Source organism: Poecilia mexicana, unplaced genomic scaffold, assembly GCF_051168715.1.
Source record: "Poecilia mexicana isolate PSO_F unplaced genomic scaffold, ASM5116871v1 scaffold_21, whole genome shotgun sequence".
Lineage (NCBI taxonomy): Eukaryota > Metazoa > Chordata > Actinopteri > Cyprinodontiformes > Poeciliidae > Poecilia > Poecilia mexicana.
Window position 1 is genome coordinate 2,584,808 of NW_028263390.1, and position 20,129 is coordinate 2,604,936.

Here is a 20,129-nt window from a genome sequence, read left to right on the forward strand (position 1 = left end):
ATTTTATGCTTTTTATTTCATAGGCGTTGAAAAAAAAAAAGTTCAGCCAAAATATGGTCAGATGACATCTTGTTATTGAAATTCTGTCAGCAGAGTCATCAAAACAGTGCAGATAAGGTCTGGAAACGCTCTCTGGTGAGGTCAAAGGTTGTTGGCGCATTCAAGAATAAATAAGAAGAATGTGGCTTTTAATGGCACAAAGCCCATGAATAGCCCCATGTGGCATTCCCAGAGGGACGGACTTGGAACTCCTAACAGATGTTGAAGACCACTGAGGCTGACAATCTGAGGCCAATCTATGGACTGGATGTTCCCACCCCTGGATCTCGCTTCGTGATTGGTTGAGCAGAAATGACTGTTTTCAGTCAACAACTATCATGCCACTGGAGAAGTTAGTGGTCAAATGGGAGCAAAGGCTCATTTCACATGTTCTATTGAGATAAAATTATTCATTTAAGTAAGTACACCCTCTTTAACATTCTGAGAGTTATGGATCAGAACAAAATATATAATTCTTTTTCTCAGAGAGAGGAAACTATAAATCTGGGCAACACAACAAAATATTATACAATATCCTTGTTTATTAACAGAAACATTCACCCTGACTGATCATCAGCAAGAGTGAGCAGCTTTATTAGAGAAGAAATGTTGGTAGTTTGCTGTTTCATGAAGCATTCAGGCCTGTGTTCAGGCCAGGCCAAAGAGGAAAACCTTCAGAGCAGCTGCAGTTCTTCCCAGGAGGAGATTCATGGCGAGGTCAATGTTCAGAGAAATTGCAACAAAAAAAACTCATTCTCAGACTCTTCAGGCTAGAGTTTGCAAATGAAAGTTCATGAAAGAATAAAAAAAGACTGAATTATTATTATTATTATTATTATTATTTGTCCAAACAGAATAGCAGAATAGCTCAGGTTTGCAATGCTGCATCAGGACAAATTACAAGACTTCTGTAAAACACAGTGGTGGAGGACTAATGATACGGGCTTGTTCAACATTCACAGAAACCAGGTAGCTTCTAGTCCCTGAACTCAACATGAACTCCTCTGTTCACCAAACTATTCTTGGATCAAATGTAATTGGTACCTGACCTCTGGACCTGAATCTTGACCCAGACTTGACTGAGCAACAGGACACTGACATCAAAACAACTGCAAACCTGCAAATAAAAGACTGGGAGGGACAAATCATTGTGTTGTGATGACTTAGTTACAGTTCAGGCTTTAATGTAGAGGAAATATTATGAGACCTTATGAGAGTAGTGCAGAAACACATTTTGCATTTCGGCTCTCATTTTGTTAAATAAATTACCATACAGACCAAAAAGGATGTGTTCGGCACTAATGCACAATGCAACGCCTAGCCGGGGGTGGGGGGAAAACACAGCATATCAGCACATATAACCCATTCAAGAGCTGAGGTGGAAGCATCATGATTTGGGCTTGAAGGAAACATTGTGGTTGTTGAGTCAAGAATGAACTTCTTTACCTTCCAACGTATTTTGGAGTAATCTTTGATGTCCATGCAACAACAATAGCTTTACCTACTACCAAACATGGTGGTAGAGGAATGATGATTTGGACTGTGTATGCAGGAATAAACCTGTGCAACTTGTAGCTATTGAGTGTACCATGAAATCTTCTATAGATCAAAGGAATATGAAGACAAATTTGAGGCCCAAAAGCAACAAAACAATAATGCATACGATGTAATATCCTGATTCTTCATCTTCTTAAGTTGCATTTATTTACATTTACCCCTACACATGCTTTTCTTAAACTAGAGATGACTAAAGAGCCCCAGGCATACTTCACATCATGGACGTCAGCGCGTACTCAAAGCGGACATCCAGCAGATACATCCGCTCAAAGGTATATTTTTAAGACTGCGTACCCTGTGTCACACAGTATACTGCCTGGCGGGAAACGGTGATCACATCAAACTGTTTTGTGCAGGACACTAAACTGATGAGGTTGAGAGTTGGCATAACCAGTCGAAAGGATGCACATCAGCCAGACTTCCACTTTGTGGTGCACAGACTGTCACTTGTGTGTGTAACTAACTCCTCAAACCTCTTAGTATCCTCAAAATGAAGGGAATGAAGGAATTTGTCAAGAGAAATGCAGGCAATTGGTATGCTTACTGACAAAAACTCAACCGTATGCCTGAGTATGTGAGGGCCTTTAGAAGTTCTATCTAATCACTGGTATGCCTCAAAGTATCAAGCTTTCCACACCAAAGAACAGACAAACATGCACAAACAAGTCTGTAAGTTGTGAACCGACCCACAGTCAACAGAGAGAAGACAAAATACAACACAGACAAATCAACCTCCAACAAAGCATCAATTCACTAGTGTTTTGATTCCAAAGTTTCTAACCATCCCAGACGGCATGTGGTGCTTCTAGAGATTGTGTGCTTGACTTTGTGAGAAAGAATCATGTTGCGACATGTGCTTTGGTATGCTGCGCTGCTCACAGCACACTCAGGTGGGTTTCGTTTTTTTTTTAATGTGTAACTACCTACATTAATGTGCCAGAGGTGGTCATTAAGCCTGGGATTTATGCAGCTTCTGTTTGCAAAGACTGTAGAAAGAGCAAAAACTGCCCACAGCTACAGGCGTCAAACAGTAAATCATCAACCATCGATTAGGGAATCTTTCCATTTAATGTCAGAAGTTCAAGGTTTCTTGCAGTTGTACCTTTTGTTTACATTCTTTCTATCGGTACACAAGACGTGAGGGATGTAATCTATCCCTACTAACCCATCATAATGAGATTTTATGATCTCAGTTTATCTTATAGCTTAGTGATGAAGGATGTACTTAGATATCAGGTTGGACCTTACCCCAAAGATAGATAAAATTACCTGAGAGAAACACAATGACACTGACAGTAATGAAGATAATAACCAAGAAGACAATAGAGAGAAGTTATTTTTTACTGATCCAGTATAGTTCCATGTTTTGAGAATTACACTGATCAATGGATAAGTGAAAAAGACCTGCTGCCTGTCACAAGTGGTCTCAATCTACAGATGAAGGTGCTGTGATGTGACTCCAGTGAGGTCTGGCATAGACTATCTTCCTTGCATATGAACTTTCACCTATGAAAAGGTCCATTTAAAATGTATTTTTGGATTTTTTTTAATTAAAGTTATTTTAAGTAGCTTTAAGTAGCATGTGAATGCTATTACATCACTGCAATAGCATTCACATTATATGTGTATATATTTTACATTTTTAAATAAACTAATTGTCCATTCAGTCTTACGTAAGACCACTTTAAGCATGTCTTGAGTTTAAAGAGTGGGAAAAGAGGGAAAACCTCACATTTACATGTCACAGACAGTGAAGCAGAATACAAGCAAGGAAGAAAACGGAAAAGAAAAGTAGAAGTTGGGTGGCGCCTACGGAAGAAAAATTGCTGTCTTAAAGATAAACAGAGGGAGGTTTAACTCGTGTCATGGAAAAAGGTTCCTCTTTCTTCTGCCTGCATGAAGAAGACATGTGAGAGATTGCTGAGCAGTAAGGAATCAGCGTTCTTACATAGATGCTGCCGAGATCAGCGTCTATGTAATGACCTAAAAACATGACAATAGGTTCATGACAATGACTTTTTTATGCTTCATAAGTTAATGTGTCAAGTTTTTACTGACATGCATTTGAAATTCAAAGTTCTCTATGCTGTCACTGTGACCAAGCCAACCTGGCTCAAATCACCATTTTCTTTAAAAGTTAAACTTAAGTCAAGTTTAGCTTGCTGGTGCATCACTTCTGTAATAAAGTAAAATATTAATACCAACTCATATCAATTAATGAACAAATATGTGTGGCAATCTAAATAAATTTTGAATACGTTTTACATCTTAAAACTCAGTATTTTGCTCTCAATGAACCAGGCTTCGTTTTTATTATTCTAAATAATGTGCACTGATGACTTTTCACACCTAGAAAACTTGTAACAAACAGCCAATAATAAGTTGTATTCCTAGGGATATAACTTATACCTAAGAATAGGGATAAGACACATCAGCCTCTCAGTGTATGGAGATAATTGAAAGTTTTATAAAAACAGTTTATAGCCTTCAGAATCTTTAAATCATTTATCATTTTAAAGTTGTTCCCCCCTCCCCTCCCTTTTTGTGTAGATGAACTGAAAGTATACTCTGATTCAATTCCAGCATGTTACAGGACAGAACATTATCAAAAGTATTTGTTCTACCAAGATGTCATTTTCTGCACAGCTAACTTTGTGCAGAAAGTTAGTATTTTTGGAAATACTTACCAAGTATTTCCAAAAATACTTGGTAAGATTTTGTGTTTTTGCAGTGAAGACATCAGGATGTGAACATTTCTTCATTAACAACTGAATATTTTAGTTGTTTTTCACATGTATCTAACAAAGTTTCTGTCTTTTCTAGTTGTTAAAAATATTTGTCATTACAAAGTCAAACCCAAACTCTATTGATTCACTATGTTTATTATATCAAGCCTCTTGGCCTTTACTGCACTTCCTTTACTCCAGGGTCCAACTTTAGATTCGTCAAGTGGCCTATTATTTCCTTTAGGTTTAACTTCTCACGACAGGAAGGCTTGTTGTTGAATGCAGACGTTCAAGTAGTACTTCACAGAGACAAGCACATTCAGGAACAACATAAGTCGATGTGTGCTTACGTCAATGAGTAGAGCAGAGCAGGATAAAGACATTACCGGAAATGCACAGTTAACTTTTCCTGTAGCAGCCACTTCTAAAGCAGGGCTTCCTACTCTGAGCGTCAGCCATTCTGTGACATCATAAGCATTGCTGCATTTCTGTAAGGCTCCATAGAACTCTGCAGATTAATACCAATGAGTTCATATTGCACTACAGCAAATCTTGCTTATCTAGATAGCTAATCTACCTTCATGGTAAAGGTTTATGCAGTTTAACAAAGGAGTCTAACAAGTTTAACAAGTTTAAACTTGGAGGCAGCATCCCTGGAGTTCTGTGTTTGTGATTTATATTTAAGGGAAGCACCGAGAACCAGTTTGAGAACAGACAGGGACAGCTGCAGAACAGCTGGAAATAATAGCGCTGTCACACAGATCCAGTGAGAGAAAAGTTAAACACTCATCAGATAGCACAAGATGTACATCACATCCATCACGTGAGCAAAATAAATGCTCTGGAACTGAAAAAAGACAAAACTAAAACAGAAAACAGAAAGAGAACCATAAAGTCCCAAAACAATATTTTCCATATCGCTTTAAGACAAGCTAATAAAGGCAAAATGAATTTAAGTGTGTCAGGGAGTGAACATACTAAATGACTGGCAAAGCAAATAAAATGACCAAAAGCTGGCTTTTCATTTTTACATATGAATATACACTAAAGTAAACAACAGTTACATATTAGTTTAAATGTTTTTATGGAAGTCCCCAAGTCATTGAACCCCTGCAGCTCACATTTCCAGACTGGTCTCAACAAGCTTCACTTCAACCATCAGCATTTAAGGAATACTACAATTCTGATTCTGAAGCTCACATCATAGCTTTGCTAGCTTTACATCAGGCTCATATCAGACAGAATGCAACATTACAACATATTTATAGGCAAATAGTAACCACTGACACATTAAATCATAGAAGACAGGTTAAAATATTTAGCAAGAACACCTGTGGTTAATTGGTTCATGATTTGGCTGAGCAAAGCAAGATATCTTGTGGGGTTCCTCAAGGCATTATTCTCCGGCCACTTTTATTTAATATTTCTACACCCCATGCAATGAGTAAAAGTATCTACTCAAAGTGAGTTGAGTGGATATTATAGCTTAAATGATGAGTCTGAGTGTAGTTTTGGCTTAAGAACTTAATTTTAACAACAACCTTCTGGTCTATAATAAAATCAGTCTAACATGACCATAGAAAACACTAGTGGTGCACCGATTCATCAGCCAGCCAACTCATCAGTGGCGATTAATTTTGAGAAATAGATTTTTACATGTAAAGACGATCTTATCTACCTCAGCAAAGGTCTAAAAATTAACCAGTGTCCTCTGCTTTCCTGTGAGAGAGGTTTGGCTGATTGACCGGCCCACCAGGTCATGTCTGCACATTTACAGTTAACAATAGTTTCCCCACTGTTGCCAATTCAGTAACGTTCTTGCTATTTTGAGCAACAGCCCAGGCAAAAAAAAATTGGTATTGGTCAAAATTGGAATCGGCAGGTAAGGCTTTTTAAAAGATCGGTAATCGGAGATTGGCCAGAAAACTGCAACTGGTGAACCTCTAGAAAACACATCTAAGATGAAGATATCTCTGTCACGAAAACAACTGAAAACTGAGCCGATATTTAAAATCAGTGTACTAGTTTTCAGATAATTATTTAAGATATTATAACAAGTATGGTTGTTCTTTTACAAAATATAAGAAGAATAGCAGTCTAGTTTACATGTTCTATTATAGATTGCATCTCACAGAATGGTTCTGGGTTTGAAAAGATAACAGAAAACAGAACCTTGATCCCTGGTGTCAATGCCCTCTTCACACATGACCATGCCTCCAGTCATCATATGAGATACTGCACGTTTTTACAGCCTCATACAGGGGGTTGAGCAAGAGCTGTAGCTTTGAAGATTCTTTAAACTTACTGAAACCAGAGTTCAACTGCTGAAGAGATCTAGCAAATCATGACAAAATATGCAACAACCAAAACTTTTTGCTGAATCTAACATCCTAATTTCACATTCCTGTTGCATCACAATTTTATCTCTAACAGAGTTAAATATCAGTTCATCCTTTAGAAGCTGAGGACTGTGGTAGTGTCAGGCTTTCCCAAACATAATAAGCTGCAGCACCAGAATGGGTTTCTGAGATGGTCAGGAAACAGAAAGCCAACAGCTTCTTTGTGCTGTTTTTAATCCTACATGCTCATCTTTCAGACGGCAGCATCAATAACAGGTGGCTATAATCACAGTGGAACAGCAAGGCCATAATTACATTATTCATGGACAAATCCATTCTCTCTCACTCACTCACACACACATGCACACACACATGCACACACACGCAAACACACAAACACTCACACAAATTCCCCGTTATGACCTTTTCCTGTCTAACTCCTGTCAGTCTTCTACTGTGTACAGCTTTAGACCAAAGAGATATGCAGAAAAATGAATTCTGTGAATTAGTAAGATCTTGGTAAATCTATACCAAAAAAGAATTTAGTTATTCCAAAATCACTTTTTATGTGTTCGGGTTCACTGGGCCAGCTTTCACTCTTTCAGCTGCTGATTTGAGGTGATTTTTTTCTTGATTTTAAAACTAGTTTAGAAGACCCACAGCATGGTGCAACCACCACCATGTTTGACAACTGATAGTGTTGTTCGGTTTAAGTCTTATCCGCTAAAAACGTTTCTCCAGAATACATTCGGTTTTCCTTGCAAAAAAGAAGTCATTATGGCTTCAGTAAAGAAAGATAACCAACAAGAGTCACTTTGGCCTTGAAAAGGAAAAAAAGAAGGAAAAAAACATTATAGAACTTTGAGCATTTTTTAATTACAAATTTAGGTGATTCAGGTGTATCTACATTTCCACCCACTGGGGATTGAAGAAAATGTATTCATATATAATTATTTCAGAAAGGAATAAAATAGTTTTTTTTTACTTTGTTTTTTTAAATCATTCAAAGCCTAAATCTGATAAGCAATTCACTCAGAGGATGTAAGCTCAAGGCTGGGATTCACATCTTATTTTGGAAATCCAGACTACTTTTTCATTTGGCAGTTGGAAATCTAAGTCAGTATGGATCACATATGGGGTTCTCAAGGCTGTGTTCTTGGTTCACTTCACAGAAAATTATGACACCTATGACCAAATGCTGATAACATGCAACTTTATGTATCTGCACCACCGCCTCTCCATTAAAGTTGGATTCTGTGCATCATATGAGCAAATGGGTCAGCATTTCTTCCAATTCCATACACAGTTCGAAATCAGCACTGAACCAACTTCACTAGGCCAAAACACCAAAGAGCATGAAGAAGAAACGTTGGTGTAATTATGGGATATAGTATTAACAACAAACTCTGTTACTAAATTATTGTATTACTGTCTTAGAAATATAATGAGAATAAACTGAAAAGAATAAACAGGACACAGAAAAACGAATCCATGCTTTCACTATCAATGTGTTTCATCAACCAAATCAGGCAGCTCAGAGTATTCAAAAACCAAGACTGGGATATAGAAAATGAATCATATTTCACTAGTTTTTAAGTCATCGTGGCCCTTAATTGTAAAACATTACAAGTTTAAAATCAGTGACATTTATCATGTGTTCATGTTTGTTGGATGTTACCTATCAAGACCCGTAAAACCATTAGACAAACGTGATGACTCTGGATCCAGAACACACAGAGACATAATTTAACATCTATGCTCCTCAGCTCTGGAATCAACCCGCTGAAAACTCGAGATGTACAGAGAGTGGTTGTTTTTTTAAAAAGGGGACTCAAAAGTCTTATTGTTTACCAGAGTTCCCAAAAAAGGTCAAACAATACTTCATGTCTGAGGAATGATTCTGTTTTAACATGCAGTCAACCTTTACTGTCATTTCATGAGATTATTTTTTCTCTTTAATTTCATTTTCTATCCATCCATTCCTCTGAGTTGCCTTGTGGATGAATGTTCCAAGTAAATTAGACTAGCATCTGTTTTTCTTTTTACTATAGCATAAAAATATACCTTTTAATATTTTTGCAGCTGTAGATCTTATTTATTTATTTATTTATTTATTTATTTATTTATTATTAGCTGCAAATAGCTCTTATTAAATACCCATTATGCCATGGGTAATGAAAAAAATAGTAAAAGCTTAAATTAAATATTTAGCAATGTATAATTCTATGAAGCTAAGAGCAGAGGAGATTTTCCCCAACAGTTATTGTAGTCATATTAACTTGGACCACTGCTCTTTTGTTTGACTTGTGTGGGTTGTTTCCCCTCGTCACAGCAGGAAACAGCTTCTTTTCTTTCTTTCTTTAGGTGTCATTAGCACTTACAGTAAGTTCAGTAATAACTAAATGAGCCTAAGGAAATGCAGCAGATGAAAGGACAGAGTGTGCTTGTGTTGAAGTTGCTGCTACAAAGGTTGCTGGTTCAACTCCATGTCTTCACGGTCTCACCCCAGGACTGACACTGACAGTAAGCTGAATCTACTCACAGGTTTTGGAGCTCATGTCCACGCCGTCCTTCGAACTGAACTCATTCAACAGGGACACGTACAGTATGCCGAAGGAGTTCTGGATCCCGAACACCGAGCCGTTGCACCACATGGATGCCAGCATGACCACCCAGCCCCAGCCGCCCTCGGGGTGGACGAACTCGACCTCCGCCGCCGCAGGAGGAGAGACTTTCTCCACCAAGTCCACCTTACACTCTCCGTTCTCCTTCTTCTCCTCCTCCGCATTCTTCTCCTCCGCAGGGACGTCTCCGGCGGTAGTGTCTTTGTTGTCACTTTCCGTCACATTGTTCCCCTCTGTCATTGTTTCTCTTGAAGATGAAGCAGCTTAGAGAAGGAAAAAGTTGGAGGAGTTTCTCACGGAGGCTCAGGGAGATGAAAGTGAAGTTGTCGGAACAATAACGGGCAGCCCTGGGTCAAGGTGAGGTTGCGTTCATTGAGATATGGCTGTGGTTCCTGAGGTTCTGCTAACAGAGAGGGTAATAACTGTCAAAAAGCTGCTGTTGCAAAATTATAAATAGACATCGTCGAGGGGCGGGGCTCCGGGGCACCCCGCAGCTCATTGGATGCTGAGGGCCACGCATTGCATCAGAGGAGTCACATTTCTAACTCTGCAGAGTTCTGGAGAAACGAGACGTCCCGTTTGATTATCAATATTACAGAATTCCACAGAGGAAACTGATCCGGCATCAGGAACTTCTACTTTACTTACCAGTATCCCCAAAACAACTGGAAGGGATCCAAGCAAAGTTGTTGGCCCCTAGCAGATTTTATTTTATTTTATTTTTTCAACCAAAAGCATCACATCAATAATCAAATCTTAAGGATAGTCTGAATAAATCCAAAATGCAGCTTTCAAATGATAATTTCCTTTAGGGCTGCAACTTATAATTTTAGCAATCGATCATTCAATCAATTATTCTGAAGATTAATTGATTAATCAGATAAAAAAGATGGCACATTCTAGAGAGTTTTCATTTAACTCCTTCAGCCTTTTTCATACAATATTTGAAAGATGCATTAAAAGATGCAAAGAAACATTTTTTTTTTTTAAATACAAAAATAAACATTCCAATATAGACTGAAACACTGTTAACAGTGGTTCATGTTATGAGTCAGGAAACTAATTCATTTCGTTAACTCACAGAACCTGATTTCTGTCATTGTATTTTATATTTTAAGTTTTTAAAGTATTGTAATTTCCGGACTGCTACTTTTTCTCTAACGCTTTGAACTCTGCGATGCGGCTAATATTCAGATTTTTACCAGTGGGTTTAGAAAGGCTGGACAACAAAAGACTGGGATGTGTTAGCTGTTGAAAAACATCATTACCTTTCATTTATTATATAAATGAAAGGTATACCTGCTGAAACGCTATTTTCAAAAAGTACTTTTGATCTGACCAACAGGCCTCATCCGAATCCATATTCTAATTTAATGAATATATGACTACGGCATTAGTCATTTACCGAACACATCTGAAAGCTAATATTTTGAAGGCTGGAATCTGCTGACTAAAGTGTTATACAAAGAACATTTTTGTCAGCAATTCTGTCCAAATATTGTGAGTCTTTGTAGCACTGTAATTTGTGTTACAATATTGAACAATATGAAGTTTTAGAAATTCAATTTGCAAGCTAGAAACAATTTACAGTAATGAATAACAATTTAGAAACAAAGCCAACCAGACATCTGTGAAAAGTTGATAAAATAAGTCGAAGTAGTTTGGTCCGCCATAAAATCTAGGCTGGACCATTTTTTATTTATTTACTTTTTTGTTAATTTTATTGCTTTTGTCCAATCTTTTCTCTTTTTTTGCAATATAAGAACCAAATGTTGACTCCATGTACTAAAAGAAAAAGTCCCAATTTGGAGTAAGTGTTTGGAACTTTACTGTTAAGGTTGAAATATCTGAGTCAAAGCAATAAATACACAAGATTAATTGAGTAAGTAAATAGTACAGCATCAGTAAGACAAATCTGCCTTTTGAATCAAACACCACCAGTCATGCAGGTCACATGATGTAGAGGACGGTGCTCCGATCAGATAAGACCAAAACTGAACTTTATGGCTGCACTGCACACACCGACGCCACTGTGAACATGGTGCCATTGGCAGCATCATTCTGAGGGGATGATTTTCCACCAGCAGGAGAAGGGAATCTGGTCTGAATTGGTGATTGCCAAATAAAATATAAACTTGTCAGAAAATCTCTTGGAGGTTGGAAAAGAGTCTTAAATCTATAAACTACTTACAAGACAAATAACTAGTGCATACTGCTTACCCTTTTCTAATTTCAGTCTGTCCATACATATACAGGAAGCATTAATCTGGAACACTTGTTGGGAACAGTTTTAGAATATTTTCCTTTCCATAAAATGAACTGAACACAGGGAATGTGCTTCCATCTGTCCAGGGATCAAAGGTCGGAATCAGTTTGAAAAGCAAACCCTCCAGATTAATTTGAAAGTACGTGTCATCATTGATAAACCAGAACTCAATTTCCTGCTGATGCATGTTGCAAATGAGTGTGAAAAGCCTCCAGACTGCTCCATCTGCAGTGAGTGGACACTGTTGTTTACTGTCCTGATTTATTCAGGAAGCTGCATCTAATTTTTAGTCTAATTGTTGATAGCTGCCAGCAGAAATACTGAAATGTATTTATTTCCCATATAAAACTTTTCTAAACATGTACTTATCTGAACTGTTGATACAATGATGCTTTGACCATTTTATCATTAACACTTTAAAAAAATCTATAATATTCTCCAAGTGAAAAATTATTGTTGGCCAAAATGGCGGTTTCAGAAATGGGTGACATGGCTGTCTGCCCAGACACCTGGGGAGAAACAAGACAGATTTTAAAATAATGCAAGTTGTGCCCTGAAGAAGTTTACTACTGCGTGTGTCCATTAAGGGGCCAACAGGCGCCTTCCTGTGGTGTGCAGGGGGATCATGTTGCTGAACTCCATGATTAGCTGGTGATAGAAAATTCTGTATCTGATTGAAAGCTTTTGTTTTAACACTACGTTTAAGGGGTATTTCATATTTATGAATCTACACAGTATTTGACCATCTCTGGTTCAAAATCTTAAATACTTAATACTGGTCAGACCTCAAGAAATCCTTAAAGATATTTTTTAAAGCTTCATTACACCAGGACTATTTTAGATTGAGATTTGCACTATTGTGCTTCAACGTTGACCTGGAATCTTTGGCACTGTCATTTAGGAGCAGCGAGCATGGGTTGGAAACTATTGGGTTCCAAATAAAATTACAAAGTCTAAACGTTGAGATTTTTTAAATTAATTTATTTATTTTCCTTTTAAATGATGTAGACAAAAAAAAACTGACTGAAATATTTCTACAACGTGATAACTAGGAGATGTTGGAACGTTCTCTGACTTCCTGAAAGTCACATGAAAAAGGACCCACATATGGGTCTGCAGTGGACTGGAGGCTGCTCACATGCCAGGAGGCCCTGATGGCAACACATGAGCTGATATCCATGAATCCACCTCCATGGCTTCAGCTCTCCACTTTGGCCACTTTAGGTTCCTGATCTTCATCAACCACCTCCCCTTTCCTCTTCCTCAGGCCCTTCATCTTTCTCGTTCTCAGCTTGGACAGATCCTGTTTCTGCATGTGCACCCGGCCAAACGAGGTTCCAAAAACATCATGGGAAATGTTCTTCTTCTTCTTTGGCTGTAGTAATAAAAACAACAACAACAACAAAAAACAGGTGTTTTAACATCAGAACTGTCAAGCTGGACAAGGTTTTCATTTTACACTGCATAGTAAGGTGCCCTCTACCACCATCTTGAGGACATTTACAGACTTTATACATAAAAACGTCTTATAACACTTTAGTTCAATTAAGTACTTTGGCTGCTTTTTTATATATATATATATATATATATATATATATATATATATATATATATATATATATATATATATATTTAGTGTTGCCATGGATTGTTAGTGTTATCTTGTATCTTGTCTACTGTTGTGGTAACATAGGGAAGTCAAATTTTGAAATTATGTATCACTACAATTGAGTTGTTCCCCAATTATTGGCTTTGCCCCAATAAAGTAAGTTTAAATGGAGTTATACTTTAATTAATCATATTTTTTGCTCATTAGTAGAAAGAATCCTGTTCCTCTGAAAAATTTTGCCACTGTATCAAAAATGGCATTGAGTAATTTTCCTTGTATCGATGCAAAGTGTGAAATATTAGTACCATGACAACTGTACAGTGACCTGGAGAAGCTTTAGTAATTCTGGGAGACATTTCCTACATCCACATCTAAAACTAATCTGAACAGAAAAGATTTTCAAATTTAAGGTAAAAATTACAACATAATGTACAAGACAAAAATGTAACTTGTGAGTGAACAGAACAGAAAGTGCTTTTATTTTGGCATTTTTAGCAGGAAGTGTCCTTGAAATGTTGTAGCTATCTTAGCAGCAAGAGATTATTATTTTGTTCTGAAATGATTCAGTCATTAAATAGTGTTCAGATCATTATGAAGCTACAGCTAACATGAACAGATGGTTCCAAGTCATTAATGTCCAATAATTCACCAATTACTAATAACCAATACATTCAGAGTAAAACGTGGAGCTGCTGCAGTCTGCAGCTAACATACCAGCTTCCTGTCACTCTTCATCACACCAGATAAAAACTACAATGAAGACTTGAGTCTCAGACCACAAGACAAAGTCAAGTCTTCAGAACCAAAGTCTAAACTGGGTCTCAAGTCTTAAGTTTACAATAATTTTTTAAATAGATCATCTGCTCTCTGATGCTTTAATCCACTGAGATGCCTGCTGTATGTTGTCATTAGCAGCAGCAAGCAGTCAGGTTTACCTTCAGGGCTTTGGGCTGCCTGTGAGCCAGCTTGTACAGGTCGTCTGACGCCAGATGTGTTCTTCTCATGACAAAGTCGAACGATGGGCCGATCTCTTCCAGCTCAATCCTGGGTGTGCGACACCCAGACTTCTTCAAAAGACACCTGCAGCCCCACAATGACACGCCTGTTACTGCAGAGCCTCTGGTACACTAAAAACTACTAAAAACTGAACTTCCTTCACTTCTCACAATATACATCTCAATCTTGTTCTCACTTGCTTTATTTCTTAAATCCAAACAGCCAATATCAGATTTGTCTCCATCTACTAGCAGTTCAAGCAAATATGAGAATATACATTCAATCAGGTAAAAACACAAAATAAGACACCAAATGCTTAGATACTTTTTATTTTGTGTGATTATAGTAAATAATTAAATGTTAGATAATGCATCCAAATTCCTGATGTCCGTTGGGATGACCACTTAACTTATAATCCTACAATTTAATGTCAGAAAATATTTTCAAAATAACTTCAAATACTGACATCATTTTATAGTCTACCATAAACATAAATGTATATTTTTGATGGATACATCACACCTTCCCTGCTATAGTTTCATACCCATGTTCATTTTTTCTGTTGTTAAGAGTCTGAACTTCATTGTCATGGGTTAATAAGAAACTAATCAGCAAGCAGCATAATGTAAATTACAAATTCCATAAGTTTTTTTAATGGTTTAAACCCAGAAAAAGAGTCACGTCCACTACAGAGTGCGTGGCATCTGAAGGGATTAAGGATCATGTCCTTTACTTGCCTGTAACTGCGCATATAAATTTTTCCTTCCAGGGCGGTGAAGTGCAGAACGTGCTCCAAACCTGCCAGACGCACTGCAGGCACCGTGGGGCCTCTGAAGAAGTCTGACAGACAAACAAATACGTCAGCAGAGCAGCTGCATGGCAGTAATGAGCTCCAGTCCCTCAGAGTGATCTCTGCATACCTATGAGCAGACTCTTTAGTCGTTTGTAATCGTTGTCTGTATCAAAAATTTCTCCGGCAAATATGAGCATGGGTTTGGTTCCTTCAGGAAACTTGCTGGTCTGGAACCAAACAAAGACACAGTGTTTTTATTAGGATTTGTTTCTGAGGCTGGAGCTGTTATCTTAGGACAAGAACTGAAAAAATATTGTCATATTAATACAATCCATTTCTACCAGGTTGTATGTGTTTCTAGCAGAAGAAGCTGGATGTCCGACCCAGCAGAAGGTGAACCAGTTTTCCCTGGTTCACCGAAGCTTTACTGAACTCCTCTTTCGTTAGACATTTTCCATAAACATTTTACTTATAACACTTCAGTCACAGACATTGAAAATCACAACTAGAGCTGCAACTAATGATTACTTTAGTAATCAATTAATAACATAAAAATAAGAAATTGGCACATTCTGCATATTTTTCAATTAACCACTTAAGCCTTTTTATATAATTTTGAAAATGCAAATAAACAAATAATTAAACTTCTTATTTAAACATGGGATAAAATGTATTCCCTAAAATGCCATAATCTGATCTTGCATTAGCCATGCTATTGATCACATGTAACAAAAGATACATCTGCAGTTAAATAATTCTTCTAACATCAACATGTGAAAAGCTCAACTTATCAATACAGTGTAGATCTGTTAAGTATTCTCTAGATTAACTGATTAACAACTGGACAGCAAAAGGTGCTTAGATGGAAATTGTGTGGTTTTTTTAAAGCAGTTGAACCAGGTGAAGCTAAAACAATGGTACTTCTAGATAAAATATATTTACAGACAAAGGTGTATTTATCAAAATTCAAAATGTGCATTTTTTTTGGTAAACATTTGACTTAATTACTGTTCTGTGTGTTGTTCTTTCAGTAAATGGCTTTTTTTTCCAGTTAATGATTAAATCAATGACTGAATTAGTTGACTTTTTATTTCAATAGTCAATTAATCATGACTAATCATTTCTGCCCTAATCACCACCTGTCCATGGTAAACCCAACCAAACCATTACCTTGATCTGACTCAGAGAGATAAACTTCTCAATTCCGAGTTCAAACATGTCCAGGACATGGAAATCAAACATTCGACCTGCAAAGTATGGAAAAAAAAAAAAAAAAAAAAAAGAAGAGAGACCATCCTCAGTCAATGCAAACAAACACATCTCACACACTGAATAATGGTGCCAGCTTTACTTTCATGCTGCAGACTCATGGAGAGAGTTATCTCCAAGTAGCAGATGATCAGGATTTACCAAATATGAAGTTGTTGGGTCGTTTCTTGTTGTGGGAGCCGAACAGAAACAGAGAGCAGTCTGATTTCTTGGAGAAAAACTCCTGAAAAGGGACCAGCAAGGAACACTGGAAATACAGCAACTCAAACTGTAAAAGAAGCAAGTCAGATAACCATGACACTGACTTACCAAGGATGTGGAGTCCTCAAAAGGCCGAGTAATGTTCTTTCTGGAAATAACACACAACAGTACCTCCATTTAGAATATAGATATATATACCTGTTGAATAAGTCATAAGAGTGTTGATTTGTCATAATGTGCAACTATAATTACTGCAGGATGTTTAACTAACTTAAACCATTACCAACTACAGAAATATTTACAATGCGTTTGTGTGACTTTTGATTCCATTTCCTTATTTGTTCAAGAATGTCAGTAATGTTGAAGTCTAACTCTGGATCAGCAGACGGTTTTCAAGTTGTAAAAACATAACATGTTTTAGCCTTGAAATTAATTGCGGGACTTTAATCAAGTTAATTACAGAGTCTAGGATTAGATAATCAGATTTTAACCTAACTATATGTAGCTAAAATAAACAACATTTTCAGTTCAAGAATCCACTTTGCTGCTAAATTATTATATAGATAAACAGAGATATTTATTGCTTCTAATCTTTTATTTATGTTTTTCAACCACCAGATTGGTACAAAGGGATATTCTACCCATTCAGATATTCAGATTTCACGTATTTCAGGTCATTCACGGAAAAACAACATTAAAAAAAAAATCACCCTACATTTGACTAATACTCCTAAATGTGTTGAATCTGTCACAAATAAGCTTTTAGGTTCACTTACTTTTTATACAGCACAGCATTTGGTTTCTTCAAGGAATACTACAAAAAAGAAAACACTTTTGTGAGATTACATAATATTTTGTCAGTTTTTTTTTTCAAAGCTCACTAATCTGACAAAAAAAGACAAATACTGAGATCCACCTTTATGTGCTTACTATTCTTTCTCCCTGTAATGAAAATGTGTCAGCCACATAGAGGTAACACTACAAGCAATGGCATAATTTTGCACGTTTTTTTCCCCATCTAGTTTTGAAGCGAGTTATACATATGAAACTAAACAGAAAAACACAGCGTCTCTTAATAACCTCATCAGTAGCAGCTTACTATGTCTTTGAGGGCCGTAGTGACGGTCTGACTGGTGTTTCCTCCTTTCATGATCATGGTGTTCTTCACATCCTCAATTAGTTTGGGCGCTCTGCTCTCCAAGAAACGCTTTGACCGCTTTGTTTTCGGTTTTCTGAAGAAACCAAGAAAAGGCAAAAGGTAAACCACCAGAGCTACATCACGGTTATGGCAGAGAGGCAGTGGTGTTTTAAGACATTTAAAATCCGTAATTGTATAGTACTTATAGGAAAAGAGTTTAAAAACATGACATTTTGTATTTAAATAAGCTACGTATTTGAAATTTGTCAGCTAAACGTTTGAGAAAAATTATTTTAGAAACAGAAAGACCAGGTCATTGTTATGCTCATAGACGCCTGATGAACGCTGGTCAGTAAGGGTTTCTCTATGCCAACTGCTGGCTTTGTGTTGACATGTGTTACAAACACAAAACTTGTGTCACTGTGGAAACCGTTAGCCTAGACTTTAATTATGACAGCAATCTTGACAGAAAGTCATCAGATAGTCACCAGATACCCGTGTACATGTGACTACTTCAGTAATACCAGTAATACCAATACGAGTTTCGGTTCGACATTACAGACTTTAAAGATTAGAGAACATTCATGAGTGTGGGCTTAAAATTCCATTACCGTGAAAACAACCGTCTCTAATACAGCAAGAGTTAGTTAGCTAACTAGCGAGCACGCAGGTTAGTGTAAGTTTTCTTTCAAGCAAATGTTACATGAACGTGGAAAAAATAGACATTTAAACCCAGAAACTTCCTATAAAACAGTTATCATAGTTTACTTACACTATTCCGTCTAACTGCGTCATTTTGTTAGATTTTATTATTGTCGTTCAGCAGTGCTGCGCTCGTGCTGCTCTTATATCCACGTGAAGCTTCGCACCGGAAGACAACAGGAAGTGCTTCTTCTTTGCTCATATGTTTGGTTAAAATCGCTGTATGTGTTACTGCCACCCACAGTCACAACTCTGACACTGCAGTTCAGATCCTTCTGTCAAGTTATACCAAAAAGATCAGAGATGTTTTATCAGAAAAAAGTGAACAATTCACATTCTGTCCGTCAGAGGGCGACATGATCCTTCTCATTAAAACGCTGGGAGTCGCGCAGTTGGTATCGCTGGTGTCTTCCAGCTTTAGTGCAATTTACAACACCTCATCTCAAGCCACTTAGCACAAAAAAAGTTAATTAAAATGCATTCATTCTAACAGATCCTATTTATCAAACGGTTAATTAAGTTTAGTTAAAGTTTTCTAAGGAAACCCATCAGATTGCATTGAATCGTGGGCTAGCAGCATTCAGTCCTCCTGAACCAGCATGTACTGACAGTAGACAATCGTTTGTGTTGTCTTTACAGGAATTCCTCATACCGAGTATGCTTGTGGCGACAGCAAGGAAGAAAAACTCCCCTTTAACAGGAAGAAACCTCCAGCAGAACCAGAACTTGGTGCAGTGCAAGCAGTCATCTGCCACAGCTGAGTGGGGTACTTCCATCAGTACTTCTGATAGAAGTACTTTCTAGAAGTACTTTCTGCCCATGAAAAGTAAAACTGTGCAGGATTGTGAGAACGATTAGCAGCATCATCTCAGCTAAGGCTTTCCTTCAGGAAGATACCACAGCCAAACAAAACAGACCAGGTGTAGGTTCCACAGAGAAGAAAAAGTCAGTCCAAAAACATGACCATTAGGCTAACTGGATCAGTAGTGCACTGCTAGCCCCTCTTAAAAATACTTTCTATTTGGGCTAGATAAACTAAATAATTCAGTTCAAAAGCAGAGTCAAGACATAAATGTAAAACCAAATAAAATGTTCCAAGTATTTTTGTTTAAGCTGTGTCACTCCAAAATTTTAACTAGCCTAGCCATCCCTATGAAATTTTTCTGGGGTACCACTGTAAAATATGTCAAAATGGATAAATAATCTGAAACAACAAATCCATTTCAAAAACCTGAACAAAAAGATTGATGTCGAGTGGCCTACTGATTCTGGACCTCAGGCTGATCAAGATGCTGTGGTGGGACCTTCAGAGAGCCAGAAAGATGCCTATATGGGCTAAAGCTAGTTTATAGTTTACTCAGAGAACCCAAGTAGATCACACATAAGTCTTTACTTTTGAATATTGTATTGGGCCAACTTGGTCAACCCTCCCTTCTGATCAGGTTTTGTTAGATACCACAGTAATATGCCATGCTCTAGCTGAAAATTTTAACTTAAGCTGATAAAGTTCCACATATATGAAAACAAGCGGAGTCAGTGAACATGTAAATATCTTTTATTGAAGCATCAAGCTCATAGCACAGATATATTTAGCACATCTTGACCATCCAAAGAACAGCAAAAGAAATTAGAACAGCAAAGTGTCTCCTTCAGTACATCCTGACAGATCCAGATAACTACACCCTCTAAACCCCAGAGGGGGAAATCACTCCAACTTTAAGGAGTGGAGAGTCATTTTTATTTATTCACAAGAGTTATTCAGCTTTAAAAAAAAAAAAAAAAAAAAGAAAAGAAATAAAAAGATAAAAAGTCATCCCTTAACTTCTGAACAAACTAGTTTGGGGAAACTGCTTTAACATTTGAACACAAA

The 20,129-nt window shown here is 37.2% G+C and overlaps 2 protein-coding genes across 2 annotated transcripts in view; both read right to left on the reverse strand.

Moving 5' to 3' along the window:
* The window catches only part of slc16a10 (solute carrier family 16 member 10), a 34,918-nt gene extending 25,210 nt beyond the window's left edge, over nucleotides 1-9,708 (reverse strand). The window contains exon 1 of the mRNA XM_015010663.2: nucleotides 9,204-9,708. Coding sequence (XP_014866149.1) covers nucleotides 9,204-9,525 — 322 coding nt within the window. The 5' untranslated portion in view covers nucleotides 9,526-9,708. The remainder of the gene's footprint in view (nucleotides 1-9,203) is intronic.
* A 2,803-nt stretch (nucleotides 9,709-12,511) lies between these two features.
* On the reverse strand, nucleotides 12,512-18,466 carry rpf2 (ribosome production factor 2 homolog). The gene is made up of 10 exons (XM_015010667.2): nucleotides 18,330-18,466; nucleotides 17,519-17,651; nucleotides 17,196-17,233; nucleotides 16,528-16,567; nucleotides 16,360-16,441; nucleotides 16,120-16,196; nucleotides 15,077-15,176; nucleotides 14,894-14,996; nucleotides 14,096-14,240; nucleotides 12,512-12,926 (listed from the first exon to the last, which is right to left on the reverse strand). The coding sequence occupies exons 1-10, from the start codon at nucleotides 18,350-18,352 to the stop codon at nucleotides 12,750-12,752; spliced, it is 918 nt and encodes a 305-aa protein (XP_014866153.1). The 5' UTR covers nucleotides 18,353-18,466; the 3' UTR covers nucleotides 12,512-12,749.
* Between the last annotated feature and the right edge of the window lie 1,663 nt (nucleotides 18,467-20,129).